At 40.3% G+C, this 10625-nt stretch overlaps 1 protein-coding gene across 1 annotated transcript in view; it reads left to right on the plus strand.

Moving 5' to 3' along the window:
• Positions 1–7434, plus strand: part of ULK2 (unc-51 like autophagy activating kinase 2) — an 82895-nt gene extending 75461 nt beyond the window's left edge. The window contains exons 23-27 of the mRNA XM_037494849.2: positions 609–787; positions 1261–1379; positions 1771–1928; positions 4026–4161; positions 5072–7434. Coding sequence (XP_037350746.1) covers positions 609–787; positions 1261–1379; positions 1771–1928; positions 4026–4161; positions 5072–5133 — 654 coding nt within the window. The 3' untranslated portion in view covers positions 5134–7434. The remainder of the gene's footprint in view (positions 1–608; positions 788–1260; positions 1380–1770; positions 1929–4025; positions 4162–5071) is intronic.
• Positions 7435–10625: the final 3191 nt, after the last annotated feature.

Consider the following 10625-nt stretch of genomic DNA (forward strand, 5'->3'; position numbering starts at 1 on the left):
AGGGAGAAACTTAGTCTTACTTGAAATTTCAAAACACATTTATAGCTAAAAACAAATCTCAAAGCAATGTTAATTTAGAATATCCATTTTAAATACATGTTATTTAAAATGCTCTCTTTAACTGAAAAGATTACAGAAATTTAGAGCTTTAGTATTGGCAATCATTGTTAGCTGAAAAACCACCAAAAATTAAAGTATTTCTGAAATTATAAATCAATAAAATCACTAAACTATCAAGATGAATGGTTTTGTGTGTAGAATATCTTTATATTTTGATATGTTTTGCCTCATGTATGTTGATTGAATTGTTCAGTTTTTTTTTCTGGTAAAAGCACAGTGGCCACATATCTTTAAAACTTGTATGTGGGTGCTCTCATGAACGCACATATTCATTTATGTTTATTTTCTCACTAGTCTTCTGGAACGCATTGGCTTTCATTTATGTTTACTTTCTCACTAGTCTTCTGGAATTTAAAAACTTCAGTCTCTTGCTCATTCTGATACTCACAAGCATAGAAAAAAAACAGTAATGGCCATGGTTTGTATACAGCAATGTGTATATACCTCTTAAAATAAAAGTTTCTAAGACAAAATTGTCTTTGCTGCAGCGAGAACACACAGACACCTTGCGCCACCTAAATGTGATGCTAATGTTCACTGAGTGTGTGCTGGACCTGACAGCTGTGCGGGGAGGAAATCCAGAGTTGTGTACATCTGCTGTCTCCCTGTACCAGATTCAGGAGAGTGTGGTGGTGGACCAGATCAGCCAGCTGAGCAAAGACTGGGGGTAGGTACCACATTTATTTCTCATTTCCAGATTCTCCATGCCTTCTGTAAACTCAAAAATGAATTTCTGAGATGGGTCTGAGATGAAGGTAGGCCTGGTCATCTACTGAAGATCAGATCTCATTATTAACACAAGGGAGTTTCTAAGTTACTTCATTCTACTGTATGTCACTTTATCAGCCAAGACTTGGAGTTTATGCAACCTAGCATCCCCTTTTACCATAAATTATACTGTTGAAGATATTTGCGAGTAAGAGGGTTGTATTGCTTTTTATTTCAGCATATCCACTGCATTCAAAGTACACACATCTGTTTCTATCTGAAACTTCTACCTTCAGGAGTTATTGGTGCACTAAAATTATCGAGGAGAATGATAACTTCTTAGAAAGGCTATTTTACTGGTGGGCTGCTGTATAGAGAGTCTGGCATGTTTGTTCACAGGATAACACTCTGCTTGCTCTATTCCGGGTGCAGGCGAGTGGAACAGCTGGTGTTATATATGAAAGCAGCACAGTTGCTAGCAGCATCTCTGCATCTTGCCAAAGCACAGATCAAATCTGGGAAGCTGAGTCCATCCACTGCTGTGAAACAAGGTATGTGTGGAGCATGATAGTGCATAACTCCCAGAGTGCTTGAGCTGCCCCTTTTCCCATTATACTTAGAAAGTTTTTGATGAGGAATCACTGTTATTAAATATTCTTAAATAGTATTAAACATTAAAAGATAGTGGCTTTTCTGAGTTTTGTTTTTACCATTTAGTGAATACAAAGAGAAGTCAGAGCGCTTTATTTTCTTTTCTTGCCTGAAACAGAACATATGAAACAATCTGATTTCCAGTCTTTTTTTTGTTTGTTTGTTTTTAATAATCATATAATGTCACTTTCCCTAGTACCACTTTCTTTAATCATCCACAAAGGTGCATATCGTTGTGACTTTGTTTTGGGAGAAAATTAAAATTAAGTCTTATTTCAACCTTTTTTTCAGTTGTCAAAAATCTGAATGAACGATATAAATTCTGCATCGCCATGTGCAAGAAACTTACAGAAAAGCTGAATCGCTTCTTCTCTGACAAACAGCGATTTATTGATGAAATCAACAGCGTAACTGCAGAGAAGCTCATCTATAATTGTGCTGTAGAAATGGTAACCCTTTTTCAGGTTTAACAGTGCTGCTGATCTTTAAGAGTGTCTTTTAAATTGAACATTCACTTGGCATTATGTAGACTTTTAAAGACTATACCCTACCACTTAAGTGCTGTGATTAACCCTTGCTGAAGGCGTCAGTCAAATAACATTTAACTAATATATTAAGTTACATTGGTTACCATATTTGGTAACATTTTATTACACTTCTTAAAAATTCCTTCTATTAGGCATGATCTAATTTTATTGTAGTTTGCATCTAAAGTTTTTACTGGATCTTTTTCTGTATTTTCTGCCATTTAAGACATTTGAGCTTGTTGAAACTTTAGAAAAAATACTGCTGTTTTAACTGATCTGTGTGCTCAGAATTCTCTTAATCATACATACAAAATCTACTTTTCCAGTTATCTAGTTACACTATTGGGATTAATTTGTTTTCTGCCTCCTGGGTGGGAAATTGCTCTGAAGTATAGATGAAAAGCAAGAAAAAAGCAGTTAAGGGGAGGGGAATTAATTATTGATCAATGTTATTTTTGCCACGTTAATATAACAGGTCTCCTTCTTCCCCCTAGATTTTGTCCACCCTGAATTGTACTGTTATATTATACCTTTGGCTTTATTTTGAAAGCCATTATAATAAATATTCATGTAGATAACTTTGGAATATGAGCTGTTGCCAAGAATAACATTCATTATTTTGCTCTAAACTGTTAACATTAATAGTATGTATTTTAGCACTTTATTCCAAATTAAGGCTTTATATATATATATATATTTTTTTTTTTTTAAGATTTATTTATTTATTTATACAAGCACTGGGTACAGTCAGAAGCGTGGGAGGGTGAGAGAATTCACCAGAGCCAGAGGGGAGAGCAGAGCAGGCAGACTGACGAAGTACACTGCTGAGGGGAGCAGCGAGTGGCAAGAGAGGTCTGCGTGCCATGTGGGACCCTCACCCGGCAGCCAGGGATCAAACCGGCGCTGCAGAGGCTGCAGGCAGCTTCACAACCCAGCGCTCAACTGCTGCACCACCGGGGAGGCCCTATATATTTTGTTTTAGAAGTTTTGTCAGGAAAAATGTTCTTTCATAATTGTTATGCTGCTTTTCTGATAACAACCATGTAATCTCAGTAAGATTTTGCCCTGGCTGCTTAGCAAGCTAAAGACGTTAACATTTATTTATTCTTTCTTTTTATGGCTCTGATGGTCTGTGTCCATTATATTTGTCTTATTATAAGCAACTTTAAGTTATTTTTTGAAAGAGTATATTAACAAGTAAAGTAAAATATTGCATTTCTGACAGTACTGACATTTAATGATTGGGAGAGAAAATCATAATGCTGTTGGGAAAAAACTCCTCAAATACTCATCACCCTGTAAATAATACCATTGTTCCCTCCTGTGGAAAGCCCCACCTACCTTTCTCATTGCCTAATGAACTCCCATTCCTTATTTATTTCCTCACCTCTTGGAGGTGCTCCCTAATCTTCACTTTTTCCACAGTTGGGTTAAATGCACCCCATCAGTATTCCTTGTCATCCAGGTGTGCTTCCTATAATACCTATAATACCATGGAATTAGAACGGCATGTTTCACTGGCAGTGTCTCCCTCCAGACTGTGGACTCTCCTTGTGTGTTCTTGCAAGGGTATCTTCTTTTAGTAGGTTCTTGTTAAATATCTGAGTGAATGATTATACTAAGAAAAGAAACTTACTTTTATGATCATTTCATTATTTTATTATAGCACTTTAATGAATTACCAGGTTACCCTGGTGTGAAAGCATGTTTAAACTGTACAGTAAAGCCAACTTTTATAAAAACTAATTTAGAAGTATAAAGTTGATGAGTCATGAATCTCTGAGTGCAAAGTGACTATGTTTGAATGAAGAATGACTTATTCTTGAAGAATGTCAAGAAGCTCCATGTTACTGTCACTCACCCTGATGAATCTTTGTTTTACGTAATTTTTGTAGATAACCTTATTTCATCAAAACATGTTAATTTTAGATAGGTCCTGTTTAAAGTTGCATCGCCCAAATGGATTTTTGTTTTCTCAGAAAGATTGAGAATTTTCTTATTTCTGTTGGCTGTCTCCAGGTTCAATCTGCAGCTCTAGATGAGATGTTTCAGCAGACTGAAGATATTGTTTATCGTTACCATAAGGCAGCCCTTCTTTTGGAAGGCCTCACTAAGATTCTCCAGGATCCTGCAGATATTGAAAATGTACATAAATGTAAGTTGACTTAGAAAATAGTATGTTTATTTATTGCAATTTAGTTGTCTCCTACAGGTAAATTAGGAATCATACTTCCTGGATATGAATCTTGGCTTTTCAGATTTGAGCATATCCTTTGCCCTTTCTGTAGTGTTGATTTCTTCTTCTCAAAAAATGGGCAAACAATGCTGCCTGCAGGGGTATTGTAAGCACTATAGATAGTGCTTATAAGTATACTGATGGCTTTTGTCATTGTTCTTTAGATTTTCGCACTGCATTACTGTGTTGGCAGGTGTATTATGTTCATGTATGTAAAAGAACTTTTTTTTTATTAAATACAATTGAAGAATACTGTGAAGACCCAATGTACTGTAGATTTGGTATAGACATCACTTACCAAATATGGGTTTTGAGGAGGTGGTGGACTGTGCAACCCTAAGCTAGAAATCATATCTAAACCTACCAGGCAGAGGGCCTCCCTGGTGGCGCAGCGGTTGAGCGCTGGGTTGCGAAGCTGCCCGCAGCCTCTGCAGCACCGGTTCGATCCCCGGCTGCTCCCCGGCCACCGGAGGAGGGTCCCACATGGTGCACAGACCTCTCCTGCTGCCTGCTGCTCCCCTCAGCAGTGTACTTCCATCCTTCTGCCTGTTTTGCTCCCTGCTCTGGCTCTGGTGAATTCTCTCACCCTCCCGTGCTTCTGACTGTACCCAGTGCTTGTATAAATAATAAATAAATAAATCTTTAAAAAAAAAAAAATCCTAAAAAATAAATAAATAAAATAAACCTACCAGGCAGAAGGGAGAAAAAATATTCAGAATGGTTAACTTTGGGGCAAAGGTAGAAAAGAGATGAGGATGTAGGTAGGTGATTTTTTTTTCGTGGTTTTGAAAATATAAATGATCTTACAACAAATTTAATTTATTTCTAGATAAGTCTAGTATTGAAAGAAGATTGTCTGCACTCTGCTATAGCACCTCCTCAACCATGTGAGTGGCCGCAGGTGTGAATCATGGACCAGTGGTGGGATGTGAGGTGATACTTTTGGGATTACAGCTTGGATTCTGTTGCCCTATCTCCAGTAAACTGGTTTCTTAACTGGTGACTACCAAAGAACAAGCAGTGATTTCAAAAAGGAAAAAGAGTTCAAAAACTACATATTTCTAGGAAATCTGCCTTATTGGAGAAGTCACCCCTTCCCGCTTTCTTTGTAGAAGCAGAAGCAAGAGTATCCCACTTGTCTCTCAGTTTGAACGTGGTAAATATATGTACCTTAGAACTAGAATCATCAGTACCTTTATTCTTAAGGATAATTAAGAATGAAGCAAAGTGAGTGGCTCTTCACTCAGGTTACCAGAGCAATGTGTGAAATTCCACGTGTTTGCTGAAATATAAATAAAAAACTCTACATCTCATCCAGGCAGTTTGATATTTGGGTAAGTTTATCTAAATCTGAGCATGCATCCTTAAACAGCTCAGGAAGAAATAGCTTAAGAAGCTAAAGATGACTTTTAGAAGAAATCTTCGATTTGATCTAATATGGACACATGTTAATCTTCCAAAATCTTTCATATTGCACTAATTTATTAAAACAACTGTGTATTAGATTTTGCAATTTAAAACTAACTGAGGCACAATGGACTTGTTCGAAATATTTTACTTGATTATCTACATATACCCTTTCCAGAATTCACATGTAATCTTCTAGTGGACTTTTAAATGGTAAAAACTTGTGTTTCTGTGAACCTTTGCATTTTTTAAATTCATCTACACCTACAGATTTTCTCAGTGATATTTTGAGTTGCTGGTTGTTACTTTTGGTTGCATTTTTTTATTGTGCATGCAGAACGTGCATTAATGCCTGTGACCACTAGATTTATTAAAGGCTAGGTTTCTTTGGGCAGTATTAGAAAAATTATCAGTCGAGAGATACTCTCTGGAGTTTATTAGGGCCAAAACACAGTTGGTGATTTAAAGGTTTATTAGTGATAAGGAGTTTCTACATGAAGTTAATGAGAAATGAGGCTGTGTTCTCCTAGGAAAATGGGCAGCCCTCTCCAGCCTAATGTGTATTTTCATGTTAAGCCTGACAGTTCACCTAATAGTCATGGAGAGTGCAGGCAGTTAACATCCCTCCAAAAATAGTTCCTACATGGTATAATATTTGGTTTCTTTTACTTAGCTGCTTGAATACTTGAATAAAACACTCTCCAGTTTTAATCCTTTTAGATACTATAACCTGAACTCTGACAAATTGCACAGAAGCTCTTTGGCATTAACCTAATTTTAGTGTACTGATAAAAACAAGCAAAAACATGATTTTCCTTTACTTTGACGAAGTAATGTAATTTTTACCTTATTTATCTGTATGAAATTCCAGCAGTTAATTTGAACATTTATTTATATGATGTTTGTATTTTTAGGTCTTTAATACAGTGTTTCTACCTCTCATTTGTAACTGCATGCATTATTCTTGAAACTAGGTAAAACTCACCGAATTGTTGTGTAATAGCCTTTTTATTATTGCCTGTACAGATGTATATTAAGGTAAAATAAAACTGTAAAAGTGTTTCTAGGGTGAAACTGGGTCCATATAAATGGCTTGTCAAGCTAGGTCCTGCCTCAGTGAATTTGGAGGTTTGGTCATTAATATCCTTTATCTTGCCCCAGCATTTACTCTTGGTGACTGTCATGCAGGCTGCCACGAACGTAGACTGTAGTGATAACTCCTACCCCTCTCCCATGGGGGTTTTAAGCACTGTTACTAGTGAGTCTGTATTTTGTATAAATTTTTTTTCAAGTTTACAGGGCAATTTCATTTATGTTCTCTCAGTTACCACCTAGGTTATCTCATTTGATCCTCCAAGGGGAGATCTTCCAGTCCCTCCTCCTCTCTCCCATTTTTTTTAAACCCAGGGTGAAACAGGTTCACAGTAAGTGGTCTGAAGTCAGCTAACTACGGAAGTAATTAAGCCATCTTTGTGACTTCCACGTTCATTCTTCTTCCACTTGTGTAATAAAGGTCTGTGGTGAATGATGTATGTGTGAAATGGTAAGGTCTGACAGCAGAGAACAACAAACTGTATAAATTCATGAATTCTGATTATACTTCCATCATCAAGGCCAATTGTTTTAAGAGATTTTTGCCTTGATTATAGCAATAATAAACAAATGCTTTATGTTTCCATGAGTATTTTTTAATTTTGTATCACCTATTTCATAAAATAAAAATGGACCAGTCACTCCACACATTCTTGCATCGAGACCTACATTCAGCCATCACCCAGAAAATTATAGGTTACTCTTACACCTGCTCATAGAAGAGTAATCAGTGAATTGGCTAATTGGCTACTCCTGCTATTTGGATTTGCTTTAACTGTGCCTGAACTGGACTTGGTAGTTTCCATCACTTGCTTCTCTCTGCTAAGAGAAATACCAGAGCAGCTACTTCTGTTTTTCCTGGAGTCATGGAGGTGAGCAAGCAGTTATTGTTGGGAATGGGTAACCTTAGTCTCCACAGGGTGTTAAGGAGGAAGTGGACATGAAACCATTAACTCATATCTAAAAAAAATCCTTCAAGTGATAGTGATTTGAACACAGACTTGGAGGAAGATGAGATCATATTTTTAAGAATATGCCTGCCTTGGAGTTTGTAAAAGTAGTCTTAAATTCTTTCTAGAATAAAGCAAGGTTAAATTGCTGTGGGAGGATTGCCTCCAGACATACTTGACCAAGGTAGCTACTATTCAGAACCTCGATAGCCCAGTGGTACTCATCCAGGTTTGTGAGCCCACATTTAGCCCTGTAGGGTGCATTTCATGAACACTTGATAGCCCCCGTGGAGCTCACCTAGGCTTGTGAGCCCACACTAGCCCCAGTGGGGTGCATTTCATGAACCCTTACTAGCCCCAGTGGGGTTCATATCATGAATACACCCTGGCCCAAGCTGGGTTCTCCTAGGCTTGAGAACCTAAACTAGCCCAGTGGGGCTAATCTGGGCATGAACCCACCCTACCCCAAGGCGGCATCCCCTAGGCACAGTAATCCACACTAGTCCAATGGGGCTCACCTGGGATTCTGGAACATATGTGGTTCCTCTTAGCACAGGAGCCCACATTAGTCTTAGTGGGGAGGGAGGGTTCATATTCCGAACATGCCCTGGCCCCCAAGGGGTTCCTCTCTGTGTGAGAACCCATGCTCAACCAGTGGAGGTTCATGGCAGCATATGAATGCACCCTAGCCCAAGCTGGGTGCCCCAGGCAATGGGGCCCACACTGGCCCAGTGGAGGTTCATATTATGAACCTACCCTAGCCTAAGTCAGGTCCTCTTAGGGAAAGGAATCCCACTGGGCCATTGGGACTTCATCAAGGCATTTGAACCCATCCTGGCCCATGTGGGAAAGCCCCACTAGCCCAGTGCGTATTCATATTATGAACACACCCTGGCCCAGTAGGGGCTCCCCCAGGCACAGGAGCCCGCACTAGGTATCTTAACCTACCCTGGCCCAAGTGGGGTTGCCCTAGGCATGGGAGCCCACATTAGACAGGAGCATTGCTCTAAGGTAGGCTCAGGTAGGATTCATCTAGGCATTTGAACCTACCTAGCCCTTGGGGTTCATATTCTAAGCCACAATAGCCCAGTGATGTTCACACTACGATCCCACACTAGCCCGAATGGGGCTCATCTATGCATATGACCCAACACTTGATGCCATTCCTTCAATGATAGGTGCATCTTGCAAGCGCATGTACCCACATCTGGATGACCTTGAGGCAATGTAATTCTGGGTCCAGGACCTTTCAACCTGCAGACCTGGAAACTCATGGGACCTACGTATATCTTCTCCCTTGTTTGTCAAGCCCTTGTGAGAATACTTTAAGTGAAGTTCAAGTTAGTATTTTCCTCACCTAAAAGAGAGGAAACCACATCAGAAGTGATCTACCTAGAGGGCTTCCCCTGGTGGCACAGTAGTTGAGCGCTGGGCTGCAAAGCTGCCCACAGCCTCTGCAGAGCAGGTTCAATCTCTGGCCGCTGGTGAGGGTCCCACATGGTGTGACAGACCTCTCCTGCCGTGTCCACTGCTCCCTTCAGCGGTGTATTTCGTCAGTCTACCTGTTCTGTTCCCCTCTCTGGCTCTGGTGAATTCTCTTACCCTCCCACACTTCTGACTGTACCCAGTGCTTGTATAAATAAATAAATCTTTTTTTTTTTAAAAAAAAGTGATCTACCTAGAAAAGCAGGACTCTACAGGGAACTGACAACTAGCCCCTAAGAGCTCAGCTTTTGTGGAGGGGCAAAGCCAAAAAGGTCAATGTAAATTCAGTTAACAGACTCTAGGGGAGAAAGGAATGGGGGCTTGAGAGACTGTTGACAGTGTGGCCCCTGACAGAGTGACTGCAGAGCCTGTGCAGAGCAGGGCCTGGCACACGCGCTCTGCCTGCTGGTGTTTCCCTTTCACAGCGGGCTTTGCAGCCCAGTTTTTATTGTGCTATAACCTTTTTCTGTTGTTTATTTGGGGTATTTTAAAGTTCTTCAAGGTACCTCCTGGGATGGATCTGAACTGAGAGGTTATAAAGGTGACGGAGTGCCAGAGGCTCCCTTGAAGTGCTGGATGGGCAATCATGGGCAAGGCCAACTGGGGCACTGTTGATGTGAGCTGAGTGCCCGCCTACTTGGACATGGTTTGAGAGTTTGTTTACATCACCAGGTTGTAAACTTACTGAAAACTTGCGTGCCTCCTTGGCTGCAGTGGTGGCCTCAGATGCCAGTTCTCCTCTGCCCCTTGGGCGTGTAGTCTGGCCTCTCTGTACCTGTCCCTACTTGCCATGGTGGTGGTGGTGGTGATGGTGGTGGTGACGGGGGAACATATGGGTGGTGAGAAGGAAACAAGTTACTAAGTGTAAAGCTCTTTAAACAGCACCAGCTCACATGAGTCCTCAGCAGTGTTGGCTGCTGTGGCATCAGCCTGCAGCTTCTTTTCTTGCTTTTTTATTTGGGGAAGGGTGAAGAACAGTTTGGTCTGTGTTTGGGGCTCACTGGGATGAGGGTAGCGCAAACTGGACAGCTTCTGAAAGGACACATTTCCTTCCCCCGACTCCCTGCTTTCAGACATTTTATTAGGTTAATCTGGTAGTTTTAATGAAATGTTTGTATCAAGCTAATATTTATTCATCTGATCCTCATGCCAAACCTTACTTGCCTCATTTTACAAATGGAAAAAACAGACTTGGAGAATAGTTTCCCCAAGAGAAAGGCCACACTCCTGGATAGTGGCAGAAGCAGACCTCTGCCAGGGACTTGGACTGCCAGTGTGCTGGGCACAGGGAGTACTTCCCTCACCACAGATGTGCCTAGACTCCACATGCTGCCGCTGAGGACCCCTACAAGCTCATTCCCATGTCCTATCAAACACTTCCTTTCTGGTGAGGTTCAGAACCAGGGGAAAGAAGGAAGAGTGTGATACCATTTGGTGCCCAGGTGTCCT

The sequence above is a fragment of the Talpa occidentalis genome, unplaced genomic scaffold (assembly GCF_014898055.3).
Source record: "Talpa occidentalis isolate TD23 unplaced genomic scaffold, MPIMG_talOcc4v2.1 talOcc4.7, whole genome shotgun sequence".
NCBI classification, from domain to species: domain Eukaryota; kingdom Metazoa; phylum Chordata; class Mammalia; order Eulipotyphla; family Talpidae; genus Talpa; species Talpa occidentalis.